We start from the raw sequence: 27,623 nt of genomic DNA, 5'->3' as shown, positions 1-27,623 counted from the left end.
CCTGCCGGTGTTCGCTGCTTTGAAACGCCGCCTCGTCGTTTTTCTTTTTATTTCAGTCAAATAACTGGGAGAAAAAAAAAATTGGTGTAGTTCGTGGCGCCATCTTACGTAATGAATACATACTGCAACGAGTTGCTCCAAGCGCTTGTACAGCACTTGAGTGATTCGAATGGAGATGGCGCTAGATACATCCTTTTGTTTTAACGTTTGTGAATTTTAATACAATATGAAACTTCTCATGCTATCGCAGGTAAGTAGAAATAGTGTAAAACGCGACAGAGAAATGCCACAACTGATGCCCACGACAGTGCGTTCGCGTCTGGTATCACACAAAAGACGCCTTAACGCAACTACGTGAGCGCAAGGATTCTGCTGGTGCTGCCATCTCTGGAACGATCAGCGTTCTATTTCAAACGTTTTGTTATTCGTCGGATGTCGCCGCATATCTTTGGTAAGACTTCTTGGCATGTTTGCTCTTATCTATTCTAATATGCTTAGCTTCGACGCCAACTCTATGCTTACCCAAGCAGCTTTCGTTCTGTAATATCTACGGAAGTTCGAGTTCACGTACTGTCGTTTCTGCGGAGGGTGTGCACAGCAACTTACGTCGGCCCTCCTTCCCTTAGCGCACATTCGCAGCTGGCGTATCAGCTGACAAGAATCTGTTTATTTTCTCTAACCGTTAGGCTTAAAACCTAACAAACTCTCAGCTGAACTTTTATACGTCTCTGTTCTGTGAAAGTTTTCGCCTTTATGTTCTGCGCAGGTGAGCCGCGCTACTTCAACACTGTAAACAAAGTTCCGCCTCTTTACAGCTGTTCGCTGGAAGTGATGTCGGATGATGCGCAGTACTTCGGACCTTTGAAGTTTATTATCGCGCTACTAAAGAGTGCAATTTAGCCGACCCGTTTCAAGATCTGTGTTACTACGAAAGTGAAACGATGAAACTTCTCCACCCCCGCTTGTATTCTTTCTCGGCAGGATGGCGTCTCATGCGATGTTCAGGAGAGCTCTAACCTGCACGATTCCTTCGATGTCTCGACCCAGCACGATGGTCAAGACCCGCAAGCAACCCAGCTCCGACATGGCAGCGTTTCGGGAAGTCTTCAAGTCGGCGCAACACGTCGTGGCTTTGACCGGAGCTGGTATCAGCGCCGAAAGCGGTGTTCCTACTTTCCGCGGCGCTGGAGGCCTCTGGAGAAAGTACAGCGCTCAGGTGTATTGAATGCTTATTTTCGCGTTTTAAAACAACGAAATAATTTTTCTCTCCCAGCTCCCTAAAAATTCTAACAATTTATTGAGTTCAAATGCCCAGTTGACAATAGGTTGACCTTGGCCATTACCATGGGCGTACCAACCGGGGGGGCAAGGGGGGCACTTGCCCCCCCAGTTCTCAGAGTGGGGGGGCAAGGCATGCGTTTTGCCCCCCCCCCCCCCCAGAAACGGCCGCCACTGGGCAGAGCAGACACAGGCCGGCGGCGCCCAAGGAATACCAAGGGCACTGCCCCCCGACCCGCACGGGCATATTTTTAACGCGCAGGCGATACAAACCCTAGCAACGGTGCTCACGCACGCCGGATTGGCTGGTTCGTAAAGCCTTGCTCCACGAACAAGGCTACACAGTAACCTTACGGAATCCATCCGCGAGACATGGGCCGGACGGGCCGTCCAGACCAGGACGTAGGCCCTTACACAAAATAAAGTTTTGCTTGCTTGCTTGGAGATAGGCGCTGCCGCCGTCAACATAGGCAGCGGATGCAATGCGAGTTTCCGAAGAGGTAGCGTAACTTAGGGGTGAGATGTCTGCCTCATACGTGTCAGACCCGGGTTCTATTTATGGTGTGGGCCGGCTTACTTCTTTTTATTTTTTTTTTCTCGAACATTTTGTTTTGTCGAGGCATTTGGCGATATTTACATTTCTTTTTTACCATTAACACTAAAAAAAACGAATGTTGTTGACGAAACATCGCTAAACTAAATCGTATCGACTCTATTTACGGAAGTGCATGGGGGGCAGCGGGGCTTGGGTTGCCGACCGGACGCCGCAAAGGGCGTGTACGGGGGGGGGGGGGGGGGGGGGGGGGGGGGGGGGCGGGCGGGCTAGGTGGGTTAATAGATTTGTAATTAGCAGCCGCACACCGTCACCGCGAAGCGGCGTGAACGCAGGCGCGGGGGTGGGTTAACGCGCTTCGAGTGATACACGAGCAGCCCATCCGGCGTGAGCGTCGTTGTTAGGGGTTCTATCGCCTGCACCGTAAAAGGAGCAGTGTGTGCACCTCCTGTAGTGGGCAAGAATTCCTACATTGGAGAGAAGCGGGGACAAGCCCTCTCTTCAAATGCGTCAAGTCTCCTTGAGCTTCGGAATACAAAGAAACGCCACTATTCGAAGCTAATCCCACAGTTACTCGACCTCTCTTGCGTCGTGTCTGTTCGCTCCCCGCGCCTCGTAGCAGTGTTGTTGCAGTGGGGGGGCTCGTTAAAATTTTGGGGTTTTTTGGACTATCTAAATCAGTTTCTTCCTTCCCATCCCCCCCTTTTCTACTCCGCATGCTTCCCCCTCTGCAAATATCAGCTGACCTTCCGACCTCTGTTCTCTGTTGATAGGCAAAACAACCACTAAAATTAGAAAGTAATTTGTAATTTGAGTGGAAGTCACTCGGAAAAGTAGTTAAAGTAAACTACTGATTACTAGAATAGAAATGTAATTAAAAGTTACTAAACTACCCAGAAAAGTAGTTAAACTACAGTAACTTGAGTAAAGTAGTTGAACTACGTACAAGTCTGGCCTGGCAAGCGCTCTGCGTAAGTGTTTTCACTGATCTGCCTAGCCCCGCACACCATCACATGGGCCAAGAAAGGTGTAGTTTTACTGCAGAGGAGAAATCAGCAGGGTCTAAGATGGTGACAATGGAGGATGGGGGACTGTTCCAGTGGCTGATGGTTTGAGAAAGGAATGACCAATTGAAAGCGTTCGTAGAGCCAGAAGTGTGTTTGATGGTGCAGACGTTGTTGAGGCGAGAAGATGTTCGGTCGAGGGGTAATAACAAAGTGGTTTTGAGGTCGGGAATGTGGTAGTAGATTTTGTGAATAAGGCACAGCTGAGAGACTTTCCTGCGAAGCTGCAAAGAGGACATGGTTAGTTCAGTTTTTAGCGCCGAGACACTGAAAGAAAAGTCATAAGTGGATGAAATGAAGCGAGCAGCTCTGTTCTGAACTGCCTCTACAGCGTATTGATGAGGTACAGTCGATGGATATTCCAGATGGTTGAAGCATATTCTATTTTTGGTCTGACGTACGTGTTAAAGGTTAGCTTAGGGACAAAGGGTGGAGATTTGTAATTAGCAGCCGCACACCGTCACCGCGAAGCGGCGTGAACGCAGGCGCGGGGGTGGGTTAACGCGCTTCGAGTGATACACGAGCAGCCCATCCGGCGTGAGCGTCGTTGTTAGGGGTTCTATCGCCTGCACCGTAAAAGGAGCAGTGTGTGCACCTCCTGTAGTGGGCAAGAATTCCTACATTGGAGAGAAGCGGGGACAAGCCCTCTCTTCAAATGCGTCAAGTCTCCTTGAGCTTCGGAATACAAAGAAACGCCACTATTCGAAGCTAATCCCACAGTTACTCGACCTCTCTTGCGTCGTGTCTGTTCGCTCCCCGCGCCTCGTAGCAGTGTTGTTGCAGTTGGGGGGCTCGTTAAAATTTTGGGGTTTTTTGGACTATCTAAATCAGTTTCTTCCTTCCCATCCCCCCCTTTTCTACTCCGCATGCTTCCCCCTCTGCAAATATCAGCTGACCTTCCGACCTCTGTTCTCTGTTGATAGGCAAAACAACCACTAAAATTAGAAAGTAATTTGTAATTTGAGTGGAAGTCACTCGGAAAAGTAGTTAAAGTAAACTACTGATTACTAGAATAGAAATGTAATTAAAAGTTACTAAACTACCCAGAAAAGTAGTTAAACTACAGTAACTTGAGTAAAGTAGTTGAACTACGTACAAGTCTGGCCTGGCAAGCGCTCTGCGTAAGTGTTTTCACTGATCTGCCTAGCCCCGCACACCATCACATGGGCCAAGAAAGGTGTAGTTTTACTGCAGAGGAGAAATCAGCAGGGTCTAAGATGGTGACAATGGAGGATGGGGGACTGTTCCAGTGGCTGATGGCTTGAGAAAGGAATGACCAATTGAAAGCGTTCGTAGAGCCAGAAGTGTGTTTGATGGTGCAGACGTTGTTGAGGCGAGAAGATGTTCGGTCGAGGGGTAATAACAAAGTGGTTTTGAGGTCGGGAATGTGGTAGTAGATTTTGTGAATAAGGCACAGCTGAGAGACTTTCCTGCGAAGCTGCAAAGAGGACATGGTTAGTTCAGTTTTTAGCACCGAGACACTGAAAGAAAAGTCATAAGTGGATGAAATGAAGCGAGCAGCTCTGTTCTGAACTGCCTCTACAGCGTATTGATGAGGTACAGTCGATGGATATTCCAGATGGTTGAAGCATATTCTATTTTTGGTCTGACGTACGTGTTAAAGGTTAGCTTAGGGACAAAGGGTGGAGCGATTTTTTAAGTTACGTCTGCTTAGTCCAAGAGTTCCAGATGAATCGGCGGTAATGACTTCAATGTGGTTATTCCAGGGAAGGTCAGACGTTAGTCTTACACCAAGGTATTTATACACAGTAGCGGTCTCAATCAGATCGGAGTCCAAGAAGTAATTAAATGACAGAGTGGTTTTTTTCTTGGTGAAGTGGATTAGTTTGCGTTTCTACTTGTTTGGTGACATAATCCACTCTTTGCACCAATTGTTAATTTTATCTAGATCTTCCTGAAGCTGGTTATTATTTTGCACACAAGTTACTTTGTTATGGATGACGCAGTCGTCGGCGAAAAAGCGTTTTTTTGAAGAAATCCCAATGGAATGTCATTAATAAATATTAAAAAGAGTAAGGGCCCAAGTACGAACCCCAGGGGAACACCAGGAGATACATTTATTAAGGAAGATTCATGATCATCATGGACGTGACCTGTACACGGGAAAAAAGAAAGTCACGAATCCATGCAAACGGTTATTGGTCGAGGCAAAAAGATGATAGCTTAGAAAGAAGGCGTTGATGGAGGACACGGCCGAATGCTTTGGAAAAAAAAAAAAAAAAAAAACTGCGTCAGTCTGGACGTGACATTCAAGGTTAGTGTGCAAGTCATGGATGAAGTCGCAGAGTTGCGTTTCGCAGGAAAGTACCTTTTGAAAACCGTGCTGCTGTTTAAAGAAAAGAAATGGGATGATAGGTGCCTCATGATATTGGAGTAGAGGATATGCTCAAGTAGTTTGCAAGAAATTGAAGTCAATGAATTAGGGCGATAATTAGATGCGGAAGAGCGGCTGCCCTGTTTAAAGACTGGGAATTACCCTTCCCACCTTTTGGTCAGATGGAAGGCAGCTTTGAGATGAGGACTGAATGAAGATGAGTTTCAAATACTCACTAGAAATAACACGGGTGTTTCTTTTAAATTTTAGGGTTCCAGCGGACGAAGTAAGTTTTAGTTTATCAATCAATGTTTTAATACCAGCGGAGTTAACGTTAATAGGATGCATGCGCTCGTAAAGCTCTTCAGGGAGAGTGGGGACGAAGTCCAAGCACTCGTTAGTAAACACTGATGAAAAGTATTCGTTAAACACAGAACTATCATGCTCGACGTTGCACATCCGACATTCCTAACTCTCCCCATCTTCCTAAACGTCCCCGTGTGTCCTAACACCAGAAACCGGAATTTTAAAGGTTAAAAACGGCACGTTGCGAATATGGAACGCGCACTTTCATGCAAAGCTGACGTCAAGTGACTCAAATCGAAAAACATGCATATTTACAGTATTGTTATCTCTTCTGGTGAAGGCTAAACAACCGTTGCATCCGTTTTCGCGCACGAAACGGTGACTCCCAGAGAAAGTAAGAACGCAGTGATTGTCTTTATTTTAACAATGTAAACACACTTGCAGGCGTGCGCTGATGAAGCCTCAAAATCAAAACTCTCGTAGTGTGATTCGTGACTGCTCCGGCTACTACCCAACCTCGTTGTCACTCCACTTTCTGCAAGCAAACACTAAAATTGCCAGTAAACACACAAAAGCGACATCGATACAATTATCTTGTAGAATATCACCTTATTTAATCATAACTGTTTCAATAGGCACTACAAGTTGTATTTATTTTAAGAAGAAGAAGCAAAATTTTTTTCGTGAGAAAAAACAAAATATCAATGTTAAGTCTGGTAACGTTGTAATTTTGCCTAATCATTGCCACATCTTTAGAAAACTTCGACAAAAGTTGCGCCGAATTTTCGATTAAGGGGGGGGGGGGGGGGAAGAGGGTCGGGTTTGCCCCCCCACTCAAAAACAAGTTGGTACGCCACTGGCCATTACCGATATGAGCTGTTCTCTGGCATCTAATCAGACGGAAGGGGAGAAGCAATTTGTTGACCGACATAGCCTAAACCCTCAGACGTGCAAAATAAAATAAGAAACATTTTGTTGTTTCTTGTTTGCATCAGGGTTTCGATTATGATGTTTTCTATCGAGCTTGCCTGTGTACTTCTTGCGATTGACCGAGTCGATCTGATAGCTTTCATCGGGCCTCCACTGCAATTCAGAGACAAACAAATTTGAGGAAGGCTTGCCGGAAGGCTGAGCTGAAAAGCACCTTCAATCTAGGCAGTTGTGCAGTACTTCTAGCCTCCTGTTTCTAAGTGTTGACTGACACACTGTTGCCTTCTTCTCCAAACCTGTAAGGACCTGGCGACACCATCTGCATTTCTAGCCAATCCCTCGCTGGTCTGGGAGTTCTATCACTATCGACGAGACCTTGTACTACATAAGAAACCAAATGCAGTAAGTGTTCAAACTATTCAAAGATCATAGTTTATTCTCTCTCTTTCTCTGTGTGTGAAGTGAGTCGTCGTTTCTTTGATTTGGCCTGTGGGGTTATATCATTAGTTTTCCCTTTTAAGTCCGAACTGACAATGGGGAAAACTCTGCACATTGAAGGCACCAATCGGCTGTTGTACTGAAATATCTCCCGATTGCTCCTCGTTTTTGTGGCCAAAACATAGACCCAATTTTTTTGCCCTAAATTTGAGAAATACTTGAAGGCAGTAGGTATATCCTATGGTATAAACCAAATTTTTGTATACATAACTTTTCCCTTTCTTCCTTCCACATGTTAAATACTTTATTTTCCAAGGAAAAAAAATGTTTTTTCTTATATAGTTTACGCTTAGTACATAGCCGACACATAGCGCTTTGTCTACATATAATAAGTTCTCGTACGCAGCACACCTTGAATAGTGTCTACTCATTAGCACACAAAGAAGCTTGTTTCATCATTACCATAATCTTTCATTCACAAAAAACCATCGCATTTCTCTTGATGAACAATCCTGAAAAAACACATGCTTGTATACATGGCTTTCATTGATGCCACATCAGCAGCCATTGTGGTGGCCTTGCTGGCGAGCATTCGCCACCATCGAATTTGCAGTGATGTAGTTGCTGTGCCATTTGCGCCAAATTACGCCATGAACGAAAGTCTGCAGCATCTTCTGCCAAATGCCATTTTTTGCTAAGAATTGTGCCACACCTGCACCAAAATGAGCTTAAAGCAAAAAAAAAAAAAAAAAAAAAATGTTGACCCCACCAACGAGGTAGAGGAGCTTGGATCGATAAACTGGTATCCCCTTCACCAGGCAAAAGTGACCCCCGCCTGGCTGCCTCCATGTTATACAATTTTGACCATTAGACACATGACTGTATCAAATCTTGAAGCTTTTATGCAAAACTGAGCCGAGATTTGTATTCAGATTGCTGTAAAAAACATTATAAACTATTTTTTCATTACTGTGAAGGTCTATTCACACGATGCATCTTTTAGGCGAATCTTGTGTCGAGAAACAAATTCCCCGTGTAAACGCAGCCGAAAGCCGAAAAAGTGGTGTGCCTCCTAAAAAAGTGGCGCATACTCTTCGCTTCTGGAGCAATATTTTGCTGAAACCTCACCGAGGCCTGTCAATCACCTGAAGGAGAAACGTGGACGCTGCCAATGGCCGCTCAACTTCGCTATGACGTCTGACCTTTGAGGCGTGGCAAGCTTGTGGAAAAGTGATTTTTGGCTGATTTCGTATCCGAGCCAAACCGAAAAGAGAAAAGCAAACATGGTGGCGAGCGACAAGTGGAGAAGCGGTGCGTACGGGCGATATGTGTGAGCAGTATGGGTTGGTGACGGGGTGCAGATTCATCAACAGTCGCGATGAGTGCAAGCACCGCACATGAAAAATGATGACTGGGGGCTAGCTTTCTTTGAGCGATGCACAAATGTCCAAAATGCTTCGAGATCAGTTCTTTGATGTTCGCGGTTTTTCCCGGGTTTGGCAGGCCCTGTGAGCCGACTCTGACAAAGTTTATGGAGTGCTATTAATAAAGCAGACTGTCTCTTCACACTGTGCATACTTTATATCATTTTGATGTGAAACGCTTGATATTCCCGGTGCACGTGACAAGGTTTAGCGAAATTCTCGCGAGTCAATACATCGCAGGTTTCGTGCGTCAAACTCCACGTGTGAATAGGCCGATTTCGCAAAATCTCAGTTTCGCTAAACTGTGGCATTTTGAAAAGATGCATCGTGTGAATAAGCCTTTAGCCCCGGAGATCAGCGTCTAGCTCCGATAAAACCCAAAATACAGCGCCACGGCAGACGGCATCTAGCGGAGGCATTGTGAAGCCGTCCGAGTTTTTGTCGTAAATGCACATTTTGGACTTGGACAAACGAAACCAAACTTATCTCGGCGGTACTGTCATTAAAGATCAATATGCAATTATTTGTGCGCGGTACTTTGTTCAAATCTAGACGTAAAACTATAAGGTCACATGTCTAGTCAAAAATGTGCAAAATGGCGGAGCCAATCGAGGGTCACTTTCAGCTACCAGTTTATCGCTCTAAACCCCTCCACCTTGTTGGTCGACCCTAATGTTCAGAGAAGTACAAAGAAGGAAAAATTGTACAAATATGAATTTCACAGCATCTCCACTCACCGTATAGTTTGTTTCGTCTTAGATCGGAGCACTATCCAACACATATAACCAAAAAACACACATACTAAAAGCGCAAGTCGCGGGACAAACGCTGGACTTGATTGGTTTGTCCAATGAAAGAATATGTACAAGGAGATGACGAATGCCATGGTGTCGCGCTTTAATGCTACAAATCATCCGGCCAGGGCCGTTGATACTGGGCATCAACCGCTCTGGCCGGTTGATCGCCGACATCGTCTAAATTTCCAGACGATGTCGTCGATGTGAGGAACCAAGAGTCCCCAGAAAACTTTGCAAAATAGTAGTATTTCCGATTGCGGCTACTGTGATAAAACAGAACTAGGGTCTTGTACTCCTGATTAAATCACTTGATTATCATGTCTGCCATTTTGTGGCTTGTCTTCATTTTATGGCTGCAGAGTGGCGTGGCACGTGCGCCGCTCACGTCAACCTTCACTGCCTGTCACCAGCGTGTGCACGTCGAGCTTCACCGCTTTGCACCGTAGTGCTAGGAGCAGTGGTTGACTTGGGGGAGCGCCTGGCTTTGCGTGATAGGCATGCAAATTGTGCTCGAGATTATTACAGGTCAAACTTCTTTGTCCTAGTTGTAAGTTAATCTCTAATTAAAAAACAAAACAAAAAAACAGCAGAGAAAGAGAGAGAAGAAAGCAAGGGTCTATATACCGGGTGTTTAGCAAAGACTGACAAAAATTCCTAAAATTAGTGTATTCAAGGTAAAAAGACAATTTTTTTCAGGACTGCGTTACTCGTGATGGTGGACGTCAGAAAATGTGATACTTACCAAATAATTAATTAGAAATGACTAATTAGCCTTTTAATTAGTGAAATGACTAATTAACAAATGACTAATTAACCTTTTAATTAGTAACATGTGGTTCCAATTAGAACTTGCTGAGCATCATTGCAAACCACTAAATCAGTTATTATTTAGAAGGGCTTCAAGCGCGTGAGAAGCATAGTAGTGCGCTAAAGTTGCCACTCATGGCTCAGGTACAAGGCTGGGGCTCTAATAAGATACGGAAAAATCGCGCAGGTGCCTTATCGCAACCGTTAGCCTTGTGCCTGCCCCATGAATGGTAACTTTGGCACGCTACTATGCTTCTCCCGCGCTCAGTCTCTCTGAAAATTGCTGATTTAGTGGTTTTCAATGACACTCAGCAAGTTTCTTATTAGGCCCATATGTCTATTTTCACTAATCAAAAAGTTGGTAATTTTTTATCAATTAGTTAACTAATTAGGTATCGCACATTTTCTGACGTTCGTCATCACGAGTAATGCGGTCCCGAGAAAATGATCTTTTTACCTGGAATACACTGAGTTTAGGAATATCATCAGTCTTTGCTGAAACACCCGGTATATTTGAATAAATACAGTAGTCATAGTAGTTCCCGTGCAGCTGTCGATCGAGAGAACTGTGTCACCTTTAACCATTTGGGGTCATGCGAGTTTTCCACTTGCTTTTCTTGGCTAGTACAAGTAGGAATGACCATTAGCAGGATGTGATGACATCACCTACAAGGCCATGAATTGTCCGCATTTGTAGATAGTTTGCACTGCTTAAAATTTAAACTTTTAAACATGTACAGTAAAAACATGAAGTTCTGCATATGTCTGAGGCCCTTTAAGATGATTTATTTGAAATTAAAAGCCACATCCAAGTAAATTTCCAATGGCGGTGCACATATCCTGGGTGTATTTTGTTTTAGTCATTTCAGAATTTGAAAAGAAGGGAACTTGTGTTGGCATTCTTTCAGCCCTGGGAAGAAGTTGATAACTGTGGCGGCCACTAAAAGCAAGGCAAAATAGGTTAATTATATAATTAACTAAAAGTTTCATTTAACTTCTAGTTAAAAAAAAAAAAAAAAAATTGTAACCATAATGTGTTTGGGAATTGGCGCTTGACCTCGGTACGGCCTAGCCGTGCCTAGATATTTTTATGAAAAAATTTGTAGTGGATGCTGCGAGGTGAGAAATATTACTCTTGTACATGGCTTCAAACGGAAACTAAGCACCGAACTGCACTAGTGATGTCGAGCACTTAATTCTTGATTAATTCAGAGAGGCCCGGGAGCGAGATAATATAACTAAGTTGTTTTAACTGTGTACAAAAAAAATGCAGGATTATTGTGTGCATCATAGTAGCCTTTGGTATGGAATATTTGGACAGTGGTGTTAAAGTAATTGGTGGGCTATTATTAAATTCAGTATAGTACCATATTTCATCCTCTTAGGCCTGCATTCATGTATACCTTGCACTGATGTAACATGTTCCACGATTTTCTTTTTTTGTTTGCTTGAAACATACCTTAGGCCCACATTGCTCTTGCAAGTGCAGAGAAGCGGTTTGAGAAAGAAGGACGCACACTCGTTGTGATCACCCAAAACATTGACGAATTGCATCGAGCTGCAGGAACTCAGAATCTACTGGAACTGCATGGTATGGAGCTTTGAAGAAAACTTGTGTTGTGCATATTACCTTCAAGGCATTAACGTCTGGCTTCTCTTGCTCCTGGTTACCAAGGTACTCTCTTCAAAACAAGGTGTACAAAGTGTGGCCACGTCGCAATCAACAAAGACAACCCGATTACTCCTTCTCTAGGTGGTAGAGGGTAAGAATGGTGCTATTTGTGATATTTTCATGAAGCCTATACAGTGTCTCGGGAGGACAGATTTTAAAAGAAATTGGGAGACACTATAGCCTTGACTTGCCCCCTGGAAGCCACCATTTAGGATAACATAATATATGGTAATGGCATATACTACTCCAAACCCTGGTGAACTCTGTAAAGGAGAGCAAGTCATATGAAACTTAGATTAATTTTTTAGTGTGTTCATTATTTTTTATTTAGATCGCGAGCATGTTGAATGATATTGTCTCTCTTCGACAAGTTTCTTTTAGTATCATGACATGGATGGGTTTCTAGTTGATGAGTATAAATCTTGGATTAGAAAATAAAAGTAATGTAAATGATGTGAACCTTACACCAGTGCTGAGCACTGCAAAGAGGCATTTTTTATTTGTCCCGATAGAAATCTTCGCCTCTATTGCAGTGCACCTGACCCAAACACTCCTGATGCTGCTGTACCTGTCGGAGAACTTCCCAGGTGGGTAAAAGTTTTTGTAATTGTTCCATATTGCTGTCTTGCTGAATCAGAGCCTCTTGGCACGCATGGCAAATCGGTTTGCATGGTTTTCACAGCCAATGTTATCTGTGTCTTTCATTTGACAGTGTATGCCTTTGGTATCATATCCATATTACTGGAACACTCAGTATAGTAGGCTGGTGCCATAAATATGCAACTCTGCACTCATAGTGAATGCCCTTATTGTTTTGCTTCTCTTCAGTGTGGTGGTGTGCGTATTTGAGAGCTACTATCTGGCACGAATGAAATGCAAATGGCAGAGCGTGTGGCCTTCATTCCATGCTACATTACTTGGTGAACATACTTCTTACGACTTTGCAAACTACTGTCGAGACCAGTTATAACGAAGTCAATGGAAATCGGTAATCACTTTGCTATATCCACTTTTTCGTTATATCTGGACTCCATCTTTGAGTGGCGATGATTTACACAAACCCCAACCCGCTTTGGCAGACCTGACATTTTGTGCTGTTGATTTTGATTAGTAAAGACTATTATTATTATTATTATTAACATTCAAAAAAAGATAGCACGAGCCGTCTTGGGCACATGTTTATCGTGCCTGCAGAAATCGGTTGAGGCTTCCCAGCACGTGCTCTCTACTAGATCGGAGCTGCCTCTTGCCAACTGCGAGAAGCTTCGATCGAGAAAAGTTCCTGCGAGCTACGTACGGCCGCCACGAAGGACGCCAGCGATGGATGGCATTCTTTATGTTTATGTGTACTTCATCGAGGATAGCATGCTTTTGTTTCGAGGAGATTGCCTTTGTTTTTCCCGTCGAGGTGCCAGCGGTGCCGGGACTCTCCATCATTGAGTGACGATGATTCACCAGATCGGTGCTTGAGCGAAGTTAGACTTTCACACAAGAGCAACCACACCAACATGCGACACCGACACAGCACATGAAGCAAACAAAATAGCGCGCACAGCATGAGTTAGTGCACATGACACCGATTTCAAATTTTCCGCTTCTTTGTCATGAATAAAAATGTAACGATTTACAATGGGGCGGTTACTTTTATAAGTAAGGATATTACTTTGCACTTCAGAAAATGTGTAATTATACCGTTACAAAATACTGATAAATGTAGGGGATTAGAAATGATTTCATTAATGTAATGGATTATGTACAAGTCTTGTGCAGTATGTATCAAAGGTCATGCACTCTGTTTTTTGTGTTTTATTCATGCCCGATAGTACATCAAGGTTATGCTCATATTAATTATTAAAGGGACACTGGCAGGGTATTTATGCTCACCAAGGTTTTTATATTGGGGGTATTGCCTTTGAGGGGGGTACCATGTAGAAACACAGGATGTCTGTGGGTCAGTTGATTGACGTGTTTTATTGGCTTCTGTGCCTCCACACTTTGCTCGTCGGCCAAACTAATAAAAGAAAAAAATGGAAAAATGTTGGCGCTGTCGTATTAGACAGATTCACCTGGAGCCCACGCTGCCGTATTAGGCACATTCGTGGGAAGGGGGAAGCTTAAAAAGAAAGAGGCTGTGAGGCTAGAGCCTTCCCTACGAGAGACTGGGCCGCCGTTCGCGGCCGGCTTATCGAGCCTGCAAAAAATGGACACGCCTGGGGTAGGTGGTGTGGCTTGTCCCACAGAAGGGCCGCGTTCACAATCATTTCGAAGGGTGCGCCAGAGGCACATTCACCCAAAAGGGCGAGGGAGACACCGCCCTCTTCGAGGAATGTGGCCTTGCTCCGTATTCGGGATGCCGTTGCCATAATGGTCCTCACGGCCTGCGTGTGCTAGGCTCGGATAGGGAGAGACGGGGAACACGTGGTTCCCACAATATGTACATGACATATAAGAACCCAACTACCTAGAAAACAATTTGTGGCTCGAAATTCGTTTTATTTTTGCCAGAAAACTGCTGATGGAGCACTGGCCGGTTTGAGTCGCACTCACTCTCTTCTTTGTGGTCACGTGCCGTTCAGACACACATACCAAACATGTGTGTCTGAACGGCACATCATTGATTATATTAAATCGTCATTGTGGTCATCGATTATAGAAATGTATTATTGTTAAATATTAAATTTAACATTAAATGTTGAAACGAAAAAAAAAATATATGAAACCCATTTTTTGTGGCTTTTAAAAAACTGCAAACATATTAATTGAAAAAAAAAAAAAAATGTTGCAGAGAGTATTAGAAGTACACGCACTGCGTAATTCTAAACATGGCATCATATCACAGGAGTCGCTGACTGGGTGAAGCAGACTAAGCAATGGCAGCGGATGACGGACGTGGGGCCCCTACTTCAGAACTGTCGTTCGCGGCACCGGTGAATCTGTCTAGCTTCGAAAGAGAAATCATTTATTGATCAAAACAATTTGGATTTATTCCGTATAACACACCTGACTACCAAGCCGATTCACACAAAGACGTCGCCGAGTTGTTGCCCCTTCTCCTGACTGAAGATATTGCTCGTCTTACGAACACGAATTGGTAAAGGCTTCCTAAATGTGCAAACGTCAAGCACTTCGTGCTTGACGTCTGTGCGTTTTTCGTCTGCTTTGCGCAATCAAAGGAAAAAATAAAAAAAAATGTCGGGTGTAGCCACGTGACTTCCGGCAACTCTCTCCTCCTCAACATTTCTCCCTCCTCCCTAGTCCACATGTCGCGGCCATTAACTTCATGCTCATGTTTCGGTTTCCGTCAGTTGCATGTTTTTCTATAATAAAAATATCTGAGACTCTGTAGCAAAATATTGATTCGGTACTCTTCCGAAACCATGTTAAATCGCCTGGCAAAAAAATTTCAAACAAAATCTTGGGGGGTGTCAGTGTCCCTTCAGTAGGTCAGTGTTTCTTCTGTTATTATATGTTGCGCCAACGTCATCTTTTTGTAATGTAATGTAATGCCTGAAAGGGTTTTTAGGGTAAATAAATAAATAAATAAATAAAAAAAACCTCCATGTTACAAATGAAAATACAATTTGTTACACCATGTACAATATTTACTTAGCCATTCAAACCTCTCATTGTTTCCTTTCTTTTCACAATGTGCATAGGTGCAAGAAATGTGCAGGATTGCTCAGGCCTCACGTGGTCTGGTTTGGAGAATCTCTTGAGCCAGATGTGCTCACCAAGGCTGACGAAGAACTGAAACGATGCGACCTGTGTCTCGTGGTGAGTCTTAGTGCTGCAACTAGACTTGCATTGTATTGTACAGGAAGACCGTTATGCCTTTAGTACGGTGCTTGGAGGAACATGTATTCGACTGGCACGTTTACCGTCCTATCGCACCCACGCCTCAAAAGCGGTCCCAAAGTGGCAACAAATTGCGTCGCAGGAGCCGGCATTCCACACTGTTGGATGTCACGGTCCCAGTGATTGCTCATTGGAAGTGGTGGTGAAAAAGGCAAGCAGACGCGAGGGTCACCGTCGTTGCCACGTCCCAACTCGTGTCTGCTTTGGTTCCCATTAGCTGTCTGACAGTGGAACAGGCGTTTGCTGCAGCCAGTTTGGCTGCTGTGCCACCGCCAGGATCAGGGCAGGCTGCAGCGTGACACTTTTACGACACCATGGGGCAGAAATCGAGGGACCCCATTAGGGGGCACGGTCAACGCAGCAGTCGGAGACGCGCTCCAGGCACCGTATGGTTAGTGGGCGGTAGTTTGAAGCGGCCTTGATTTGACCCTGTCAGATTGGAACGTCGTCGGTCGTGTACCCAGCAGCAATGTTTGCACCAGAAGTTGCGGCTCGTGGTGTTCCTGTGGCGGAGTTCAATCTGGAAGCTACGTCTGGCACAGAGAATTTCGGGTAGGTCTGCTTTGCTTGTTTAGGAACTTCGCAGGTTGGAGTCTGGCCGTCGAGCAGGCTCGTGAACCTCAACATGTAGAGTCAAACCCGACTATATCGAACCCGTTTACATAGAATTATCCCTTATATCGAACAATTTTTGTTCACAGTAGTGTTACAGTGATAATATATAGCAGGGGTGGCCAAACCGCGGCTCGCGAGCCGCATGCGGCTTTTTGCTGGTCCAGGTGCGGCAAACGGATCCCTCGTAAGGGCACCCCCCCCCCCCCCCTTCGCCCCTTTCCACGTTTCCCCAGGAAAAAAAAAGAAGAAAGGATTTCAGAATAAAGCACACTGAGCTTGCAATTTGGCAGCCTTCTACTCCCATATGTAAAGTCGTACAGCCTTGTGCCCCCATACGCACAGTCAGACTCTGAACAAAAGCTAAGTTGCCCCCCGCGGCTCTTAGAAGCTCCGTGGTTTTGTTTTGCGGCTCTTAGGCCAGGCAGCCTGGCCACCCCTGGTATATAGCAAAAACTATGGTTACATCGAACAAAAATAGCAGCCGCTACCAATAGATCGAACTGCCAAGACTGCCATTTTCCTCTGCAAGCTGGCTTTTCCCCAACGCGAGCGGCCGCATTGGGGGAAAGCCAGCTTGCAGAGCACGCTGGCTTTTTTTCTTTTCCAGGCAACCGAATCGACCGCCCGGAAAAAAAAAAAATCTCTTTTGTGGAGGGAGCGGTGAGAGGGTGCTCCGTGCTCCGTGCTCCCTCTCCCCACTCCGTCGGCAAAAGAGAATATTATTTTTATTCGGTATTGCGGTTTAATTGTATTTGTGATTTGCCTGCGTTTGCATTCTTTATTCAGTTGAGAAATAATGCAGCAAAATGTTTTGAACGCTGAATTTTTGCAATTATTTCTCCCAGCTCCTAGGACGCTGAAGCGCTTCATGCAAGCTTTATTTTATTGTTTGCCGGTTTTTGCGCAAAGTGGTGTCGTCTGCATGTGATGATCGTTGCTACCACGCCTCACATAAGTTAAATTTTTCCAGCTTGACAAAACAGTCCTAATGCTACATATCGGGGCAACTTGAATCATACACACATTGACGGCAATTGAACTCTATCCATGAACCGATGTATCAAAACCAGGTTGTTTTACGCTTGAGTCCTGGTAAGGACCCACCTCGTTTATATACACACACAGATGTACGGAACTTTGGTGACGTCTCGCAGTCCCGACACAAAGTTGAAAAAGAACTGTTCATTTCCCTTTTGCTCGGATGAACCACGACTCCCGAAGAGATATTTTTTCCAACTCTTCTCCGAAACCAGCCCGGTGCTGTTGTCGAAGTCTATTGTGTAGCCGAAACGCTGGGATTCTGTTTATTAAATTTATGATTAGAGTTCTTAATTGCCGTTTATGTCGTTTCTTGATCAGGCAGAGAGCTGCCGAACCTTTACCTTTGTACGCACATATACGAAACATGCGCATATGTACATGCATGTACAAAAGCATGCATATGCGTACAGGTGTACACAAAAACGGGCACACTCAAACCGATAGACAAAAGTGACTTTCAAAACATAAACATCACATTCAATTGCACAACACAGCTCTTCTCAATTTTTTGTGAATATTCAAAATATTTTCTTAATAGACATTTCAAATATTTTTAGTTGAACTCTTCATGCACTTGAAATCCACCGAGTGTGACAAAAGACATGCTTCTTTTCGTGGTGTCAACAATGAAGTGGGGGACGGGGACAAATTAGAGAGCTTCCAGATGGTGATGTTATTGATTGTTTATTTGGCAGAATTTTGTTTTACAAACTATGCACATTTAAGTACTTGTACAAAGTTTGGGATTAGGACATCATTGACACGCGGTAAAGCGCTCAAGTCCATATCAAAAATCATACTCTTTCTCTCGCAACTCTCCAGCTTTTGTAGACGTTCAGCTTTACCTCTGGCCAGAAAAGGCCAATCACTTTAAACCTGACTGGTGGCACGTAACGAACTTCCACCGAATCGGCTGGCTTACAACATAAGCATCCGCTCACAGATGAAGCCACGGGATAGATGCTAAAATCCATCGGGGAAGGCAGTTTTCAGTCTTTCACCGTAGTGCAAACTTGATCCTCCTATTTCCCTAATGAAATACATGAAACTAAGATCTTGTTGTAAATATGTTAAGAAAGAAATTACCTTCTGCAACACTGCATCAGAAAATGCATTAGTGCTTCCGTTTTCTTCAGAAGTGCTCACAAATGGCAGGTTGAAAAAGTGGGCAGTTTGAAGGAATTCAAGCTCCCGTAGAAATTCTTTAGCCTCAAAACGGGGAAATGTGTGACCATGCTTCAAATTGTTTATGTATTCTCTTTTTAATAAAACCATCCCGAAGTCAATCTGTCTGGTGGTTGCTGAGCAGTCTGACCAAAAAGTTGCCATTGGAAATACATAGCGCCTGGGGAGCTGCATTATCCTCTTAACAAGCAGGAAATCTGATGTCGTACATAGCTGGTGACGAGGTAGAAAAGAAAGAGCACATCTAAAACAATTGGGGGGGAAACAAATATATAACGAAAACATTACCTTTTGACTTTGCAGCCATTCTCATTCATGGCTTTTTTTTTTTTTTTTTTTTTTTTGCATGGAGCTACTTTTAGATGGTTGCTATGTTGCTAGCCTAAAACTAATTGGCAGGTTTCTGTGCTCCCATCATTGGCTATTCGAATGCATGCAAAAGATGTCATGAAGATGTCTGTTTTTTCTATTTATACATTTAATGTGGTTATTTATTTATTTAACTTTTGGGGGGTGCCCCTAAATTGTCCGTAGGCCCACAGAAAGGTGCACCTTATGCATTCTAATGTAACTAACCAATACACAAAAGCAGCAAAACACAGTTGGTGTTACACCAAATATGCTGCGACTAAAGCACGGTGCAAGAAACCTTCTTGCACCGTGGACTAAAGAAAGTGGTGCGTAGAAAAATTGAACTAAATATATTATCGGATGAGAATATGGAAGCATCAGAGAAAGTATGGTCTGGGATGTTGTCAAAAAAAGAAAAAAAAAAGCCAATATAAGATAGCTAAAACAGAAAGACTGGCTAAAAATTTTCAAATGTGCAAAAAAAATAAATAGAAAAAGCAATGCTCGCAACGAAGTTTGAACGGTAATTGCATACTGAAATTTTCACCCGTAACAATATCTACCTCAGGCAAGCTTACCACTTTCGACCCATTAAAATAGCTCCCGTCTACTCTGCTGCTTTGTTACGAAAGCTCCTTCTCGCAAACTTGAAAAAGTTAAAAAATGGCTGCTGGGTCTCTTTAAATAAATAGCAAACATGTAATTTGTTTTACTTTTCTCTAATTGTGTTCTCCAAATCTTAGGTTTCACTTCGATGGTCCCTGTGGTACAACGCTGCCTGAAGCTCTAGCCCCCTGAAGTCAGAATGCAGAATCCTGGATGCTTGTTTGACGGTATGCAAGAGGACCCCATAGTGCTGGAGCTTGTTCATGTTAGTAGAATCGTCCATGGAAACAAGTAGAGGCCTGTAGGTGTGTGTTCTGTAGTTGTCTCTTTGCTTTATATTATGTTTTCTATTTTTGTAAGGCAATTCTACACGGGACCAGCATGAAATCGGACAGTTAAGTTTTACAACATGCTCCTTTGGGATGACTGGGACACTCACCCTACAGTGTACCTTTTGATCGTAAGCAGATGGATTTTCTTGTCTACGCATTTATGGCAGCCATATTTTTTCTTCAGCAGTTGTCTATTTATTGCTGCACTGCACAAGTTCTGTGAGCCAATGGTTTTATACATTGATCACAAATTTAGACTTTTAATTGAGCAAGTTGTTAATGACTATGCAGTTGGGCCACCTCTGTCACAAGTAGTTTGTTATTGTTATGGCTATGTGGCACAGTCACCTCTCAATAATTCAAAGCTTATTGAAACAACAAAATGCTTCAAATTAAAAAAAAAAAAAAAAATTTGTATTTTTTTAGAAGGTGTTGATTTTTTTCTTGCCTCTGCTGATGGAGATGCACCGCAGTAACCATGCTCTGCAAATTTTAAACCTTTCTGGGGTGCCTCTGTTCTTCACAAATGAAAAAGTTATCTGTGGTGCCCAATGCAGTTCTGTGTCAGTGGCATCAAAAGTGACTCGAGGGTTCCTAGCCCCAACCAGTTGTGCGATTTCACGGTCCGAAAGTGGACTACAGACCACAACATGTTTGTTGACATCAGTATACTTGATGGACGAAACGTCTCCGAGGGCTGGGTAAATCCTCGAGCCCAGCTTTGTTGGCTGCGTGCACCATGCGGCCACGCTATTAATTGCTTCTGTGATTTCCGTCGTACCCGCTGCCATGCTTGGCTTGGCTTAGCTAGCTTGGTCGCTTGGCCGCACTTGTTCGCTCTTCTCTCAACCACGCAAACGGTGGATTAAAGTAAGTGTGTTGTGCATGGTTGTAATTTAAACTTGGTCAGAATAATTGTAAGGCTTTTTTTATGCTCTTATGCTTTTGGAGCACATGCCGCATGTTTATTCCCGTAGACTTGTATTTATGATTCCCAGGATCGCACACATGCTTAGAACTAACCGATATTTGAATAAAGCGACTTTGAATTGCAGAGAGTCAAATGTGTAGGTTTTGTAAGACTAGTTTTCTCTCTACCATTTGCACTTCATCCTACTGCCCAGTAGTATATATTGGGTGTTTCAGCAAAGATTGACAACAATTTCTAAAATTAGTGTAATTAAGGTAAAAAGATTATTTTCTTGGGACTGCATTACTCGTAGTGGAGGATGTCAGAAAATTTGCGATACTTACTAATTGGTTTGCTAATTAAAAAATGCTAATTAATTTTTTAATTAGTGCAGCGTTGTGGTCAGTGCCAATGGCACGATTGTAGCTGACGACCTGCCAATGACGTATCACTTGTTAGCACGAAGAAAAAGTAATTATCCTAAGTGCCGTGGCACTCGAAAATCTGGTAATTGTTTCATCTCGAATATGAAACCCAGCACATGAGGAGCGCAAAAAGACTTGTGCCAAGAATACGTCAGTGGGCGACGCGTCGTGACGTCTTTGGGACTACGACTCGAGAGCCAAACTGTCTTGTGTTATCTAGCCGCTGCATGCATTTGATTTCGCCCCAACAAAATATGCCGTCATCATCGGCTGCGCGGTCCCGATTTCGAGAACTCTGCATGGCAAGGGCCTGAATTTTGTGTCTCAAAAACGTTTTTTTTTTGTACCACGTTAATTATTATTTGAAGGAAACAATAATTGCTTTTAACCATGGTTCAATACAACAATTACGCCATTTTGAACATTCATGTTCACATTCACCGCATTATTGTAGCATTGTTCTTTTTGCTTGCACGCATGATTAGTGGTGTTATTTTCCTGTATTTTCTAATTTCTTGGATATTATAGTGGTTTGATGTTAAACATAAAACTTAGTGTAGAACTTTCCTCAAAAACAGTTTTGCTTCTGTTGATGGCTTCTTTTTTGTCCGAGTTCACATAGGATACTCCAACCTAATGGAAGATGATAATATTGATTTGTCTTGTAAAAAATCATGTTTCATGTTTAAGAATAATTTATTTCATAGCTTTGGAATGTTCTTTGTGTTTTTATCAAATATCATACGTTTAGTAAATATTTGAACATGGCCACCTCACTGTGGCAATTTTTTAATTCCACGTGACCGAAATAAATATCATTAGAAACGAACCGGTTTTGTTACATTGTGTTCCAAGTGCTCTTCGTCCATTACAATAGATAGAAAGAAGTGCTCCTTCATTGCGTTCACTAAAAGTAGAAGGGGATGTCCCAAAGCATTTTTTTTTTTACATTGGTTTAAATCGTCGAGGCTAGTGGGTTCAGAGGAGAAAGCTTCACTTTTAAGGAAGGACACTACCTGGGAATGTCAACTTTTGAACCGTCACTCAATCGTTGTGATATGTGCAGGTGGTGTTGGTAGTCATATAGAAGGAGGGCATGCAAAGTTTCAGCCCTGTGAACCAATTTTATGAGGTTCTATACCCCCAGAACGAAGTAAAGTATGGAATCTGCTCTATGAATCTATCGTTGATAAATGGTGTTCATAACCACAAATATTTTCTTGTGGAATGCATACTGGAATACCTGTTGCCAGCTACTATAATAATAAATTTAAAAATATAAATTTTTCAGGTAAAAAACAAATTATGAAAAAGTAAACTTTTTTTCCACATTTTCCAAGTTTTGGAAATTACAATTTTTCATAATAAAGGAACATGAAAATGCAACATCTAAGCTCATAGTAACCGTATCCATAAAATTTCGATATATAAGCCACAAAAATTAAGTCTCTCGATAGTTTCATACTGAAACGATAGTGAAATTTATGCCAAAAGTGGAACGGAGAAAAACGCCTTCAAAGTGCTCGAGCCTCAACCTTTTCTTTAGCATCGGTGGACTGAAAAGAATTTATAAAAAAATAACTATGCAGTGTAAACAAATGAAACTTTCTGGGAGTACTCTCTAGATGTTGACGGATGTAAATATGGCATTTTTCAGAATCAACTTTTTTTACAGAATTTTTTTTTCCCTGGTTAGTGACATAGCCCCAAAAGGAAGAAGTCTAGGGGTGACAAATCTGGGGACCTTGGAGGCCAGGCCGTGCTTCCACTGCGCCCGATCAACTGGTTGGGAAAATGGTTAATTAAGAACTGGCGTTCTGGTGAGGAGAAGTGCGGCGGAGCTTCGTCGTGCTGAAGCCACATCATCTTGAAAGTATTCAGTGGAAGTTCCAACGCGAAGTCTGTCACCACACCTTTTAAAACGGAGTTGATGTATTTGCTTCCAGTGAGATTTCCGTCAATAAAATAGGGGCCAATAATACGACTGTTGAAAATCCCGCACCATACGTTGGCTGCCCATTTGATTTGGTGCGTGTGCTGACCTAGCCAATGTGGGTTAGTGTCACACCAGTAGTGCGCATTGTGCAAATTCACATTGGAGTTTCGGCAAAACTGGGCCTCATCTGTCCGAAGAATGTTATTGAGAAAATTCGGGTCCTTGTCACATTATATGAGGAGGCATCAGTTCCAGAAATCTAACCGTTTCTGAAAGTCGTTTGCAGTCGATTCTTGATGTAAGAATTGTGCCTGGAAAGCGACCTCCAAACCGAAGACATGCTCTCTCCGGACGCCTTGGCGATTTCCCTGATGCTTGCTTGTGGCTTTTGACTGACGTACCCTAAGACTGAAATACCAAAGTCCTCACCACCGCATGTGGGTGGCCTCCTTTCCTGGACCTGGACTAAACCGGTAGAGTGGAAGTGATTAAACGGCACTTTGAATGTAGCACGTGCAGGCACACAACGATCGGGATGCTCAGCTGCATACAGCTTTGAAGCCAGATCAAGGTCTTTTGCGCATTCACATACGTGATCACAATGTCCACCTTTACAGCTACAGAAAACTGGTGTGAACTTTGCACTGCCATTCCACTGAGCCGAGGTCTGCGATATCTATGTTCTGCACGTAGACTGATAAAAACAGCACTTTCAAACAATGGGACGTTGCCAAATAACACGGGCCGAGCAAAGTTTTCAAAATTGGGGCCGCGCAGCTCATGATGACAGTGTATTTTGTGGGGCGAACGCCGAGTAGCTGGGCAAAATAAATGCATGCCGCGGCTAGATAGCACACATGGTTCGGCTCTCAAGTCGCAGTCTCGAAAACGTTACACGAGTCACCGGCTGACATATTCTTGGCACGTGACTTTTTGCACTCGTGCGCTGGGTTTTGGTTTCGTGATAAAAAAAAATTGTCAAATTTTTCGTGTGCCACAGCATTTGGGTTAATTACTTTTTCTCTGTGCTAACAAGTGATGTGTCATTGGCAGGTCAGCAGCTACAATCGTGCCATTGGCACTGACCACAGAGCTGTGCTAAATAAAAAAAGTAAATTAGTCGTTTTTAATTAATTAGCAAACGAATGAGTAAGTATCGCGCATTTTCTGACATGTTCCATCACGAGTAATGCGGTCCAGAGAAAATTATCTTTTTATCTCAAGTACACTAATTTTAGGAATATTTGTCAGTCTTTGCTGGAACACCCAGTATAACTAAGTAAAGCTGCTACCTCACTTATTTGGCATTTAGCAGGTCTTTTTGAAAGGTGCCAAATAATACTTAATTTTAGACATATTTTGTATGTATAGAAGGTATAAAAATAGAGATAGAACCCTTTTTCTATTTTTAATTTTATGTAGTTGGAGTGCCAGACAAACGAGGTGTGGCTTTTTTTAAATATATCATCACCAAAGGTTTATCCAATTGTACTCCATTTGAATGGAAGACTAGGTGGTTAAATAATGTCACCAAATTTCCAAGAAGTGCAACAATATTGCTTTGTTCTTATATTCTTACTTGATATAAATTTTTTGGCATGTACTATTCTTGGGAACAGGTCAGTGGAGGGAAATGTGTTGTCCCAGTCTCTACTTCGTGCAGTTCTATAATTTGCATAGTATTGCATTCCAGCATCCCCAGTTGTAATTTTTTTGTAGCCGCTACGTGTGAGCTAGTGGCCACCAAAAATATAGTGTAGTGTTGGGGCTTCACTAAAACATTACCAAATTGGATTTGGGGATTTCTGTTATGGTGAAAAAAGGTCAGTGGATTACTTGCTTAGGAATTCACTTTTGCCTTAGCTTTTACCAAACCTGACCATCTTTGAAGGCTGTTTGCTGCATTATACCTCTCTGTTTGTTTCCCAGTAGTATCTTCCTACTCACAAAATATTGATGTCAGCCCTACTGACATCAAAACGTAGAGATCTGGCATTCAAGCTCATTCGGAGCCCAAACACGATGTGCTCTGGACGTCTACGATGCGCCCATGCAAAAACAGAAATGCTTTGTGTGGTTGCAGCCATATGTTGCACACTTTATGTACAGCTTTGCAACAATTTCTTCTTTGATGCATTGATAGTAACTGAAAACCTGCTGCTCCGCTCCGTGGCCAACTGGTTCCCAAAATGCAGTGCACACAGTGTTGCATGCAGGGATATATGGAAGTAATCTCTTGAGATAAGGTGCAATCAATTATACCCATAATTTCTGGCAAATAAAAATCGAAAATACTGAGCACTATAGACCGTTCCAACTCGAGAAGGAAGGGTGAGGGAAAGGAAGGCCGAGGAGGAGGAAGCAGACGGAATGCTGGAGGATAGAGGGGAAAACCACCTCCTCTGTCTAGTGGTCCGTCTGCTTCCTTCTCTCCAGCCTTCCTTCCCTCGCCCTACCTTCTTGAGTTGCAACGGACTATAGCACTAGTCTAGAACATGGCTCAAGTCACTATGCTTAGAAAGCTTGGGTCAAATTAATTTTCAGGCGAGAATGGAGTTTGAAGTGCACAGCCAAACCTTGAGTGATGCTGTTTACTCCACAAGTTTATTATGTGGCCGTCTCGTATAAATCCTGCCAGATTTACCATTGATGGGTAATATTGTGGTCCTAATAGCAGTATAAAGTGCAGAGCAAATGGATCTGGTGGTTGTCTCACTAGCACCTTTTTTTCCAATATGTGCCTGCGATTAGATTCTTTAGAAATCTGCCTGTTACTAGGAATGTTTGTCTTACCAGGTATATTTTGAATGAGAAACTTCCTATTATAACTAACTCTTTGTGTCTCTTTGAGCTGCATTGAAACAGTTTAACTTGTCCACCTGGCAATCTTTGTGACAACTATAGTATTCATATATACTGTATACTTTTTTTATGTTAAATTTCACATATGGAAGTGTCGGTGATGTTTTCTAATTTACTTAGAAATCAACTGACACTTCCATATGTGAAATGTAACAGGACATGGCAACTAGCATACATATTCCATGGTTTTTCTGTGGAGACCAGATGCACAGCTGTGATTAGACGTGTATGGCAAATAGGCAGCTGTCTTGCTCTTGCTGTAATCATAAATATGAGGAGTGTGACAGCTTTTTTTGTTTTCTTTTCATCGGGCCACTTTTAATAAACCCTTCATACCAGTATCCTTTTCCTAGGTATTGAACAACTTCTTTGATTCAACATGATTCTCTGATGCAAGATGCACTTCTGCTAACAGAATCGTGCAATTACTGTTCTTGTGTCGTGGAATTGTTAAAAATTCTGTAAATCTGTTGTGCTTTCGTTAAACCTCAGTTATGGATGTTGCCTGTAGTTGGTCACGATGCTCCTGGTGCTCTGGAACAAAAAATTGAGGGAGCATAAAATCGACAATATTTCTATTCTCGCTACCCGTATTTCGTGTTAGAAAGTGACGACAAATGTTTCTTACTTTTTCATTTGTGTAATGTTACACTAGTCCTGTTGATACTAAAAAAATGGTGTGTGGCTGTCATCGCTTTATATAATAAATCTCTGGATATCTTGTCTTAGCGACCGTCTGATTAAACATTTTTTTTTTTTTTGCATGGCATGGTTAATGGCACTTGGCATCAGACTTGTACGGTACTCATTACAAGTAATCAAATTACTCGTGATTGAGTACTTTTTTAGTAAATTTGTAATTGTGTAAATACATTAATTAGGAAGTAATCGCAAGAGTTTTACCAAGGAATCCTCGAACCAAGTCTCCGACCAGAGGATGGTTTACCGAAATTGGTGGATTGACAAGTTGTTTATAATTCGGTGGTCCTCATCCAATAATGGACCAGTTTCCAAACAGGCAGAAAAATCTGTGGTTTTGGATATCTGAAGTAATCGGAAAAGTAATGGTTAATTTTTCAACTGACGGCCAATTACTTCTAGAGTAAAGTAATCTAATTGAATACTTTTTAACCAAAAGTAACTGTAATTCTAATCTATTACTTTTTCCGAGTAACATGGACAAGACTGCTTGGCATGAATTTTCCTCTTCTTTAGTATGAAATGGTGGGATTGCAAGCCTGGCTTTGTGCTCTGACACGACCCTTCTGCGGAGTGCTTTGCGTTGTGTCTCCCACCTGAAAACATGTATATGAATTATTTCAGTCTTTGCGAAGTGCATGGCTTTTGACACATGTTGTGCCACCTGTAGGGCTCCTGGGTGACATTCTCCGGGTGGCACAGCACGTATCAAAAGCCAAATGCTCCGTTGTTCACTTTTTATTGGGGCCCAATGGGGCCCTAATAAAACGATTAGGGCCCATCCTGAATAAGAAAGTGTTCCCTTTCATGTAGCTCGGTTCTCTTCAAGGATAGTGTAATAGATTGGGATTTTGCAATCCAGATTGCCCTAGAAGTGCCATTCCACTGACTGGTATCTTAGCAGATGGTGGTCGTCTCGTCAAACGGTTGTTATTGAATCTATCAGTCTCTTAAAGGGACAGTGAACTCGCAAAAACCTTTTCTCAAGTGCCTAGATAAGACATGTCTGTCACAAAATAAAGTACCTTCCCCTTTGAAGAAAGAAAAAAAAAGTTTATTAAAAGCAATATTTACGTTGCAAGCCACATTTTGAGTTAGGAGCAATTCTCGAACATGCTTCCTTTTCAGCACGTTGACCCTAATTAAAAGCACGTTTGAATCACTCCTAGGGTCACTGAACTCTCCCCCCCCCCCCCCCCCCC

General features: G+C 42.8%; 1 protein-coding gene across 2 annotated transcripts; it reads left to right on the top strand.

Annotated features, from left to right (window-relative positions):
* The first annotated feature begins 309 nt into the window (after window positions 1-309).
* Window positions 310-26,450, top strand: LOC8036156 (NAD-dependent protein deacylase sirtuin-5, mitochondrial). 2 transcript variants are annotated; one of them, XM_040207203.3, is made up of 9 exons: window positions 310-451; window positions 982-1,216; window positions 6,770-6,868; window positions 11,397-11,523; window positions 11,608-11,695; window positions 12,138-12,191; window positions 15,261-15,378; window positions 15,896-16,011; window positions 19,395-26,450. In XM_040207203.3, exons 2-9 carry the CDS (start codon window positions 983-985, stop codon window positions 19,447-19,449), a joined length of 891 nt encoding a protein of 296 aa, XP_040063137.1. In that variant the 5' UTR covers window positions 310-451; window position 982; the 3' UTR covers window positions 19,450-26,450. The 2 variants fall into 2 exon arrangements, with proteins under 2 accessions (XP_040063137.1, XP_040063136.1); XM_040207202.3 differs by lacking the exon at window positions 310-451 and adding an exon at window positions 488-766.
* The last annotated feature ends 1,173 nt before the right edge of the window (window positions 26,451-27,623 follow it).

This window comes from Ixodes scapularis, unplaced genomic scaffold, assembly GCF_016920785.2.
Source record: "Ixodes scapularis isolate PalLabHiFi unplaced genomic scaffold, ASM1692078v2 PGA_scaffold9__187_contigs__length_104089568, whole genome shotgun sequence".
Classification (NCBI taxonomy): domain Eukaryota; kingdom Metazoa; phylum Arthropoda; class Arachnida; order Ixodida; family Ixodidae; genus Ixodes; species Ixodes scapularis.
This window is presented reverse-complemented; position numbering and strand designations above follow the sequence as displayed.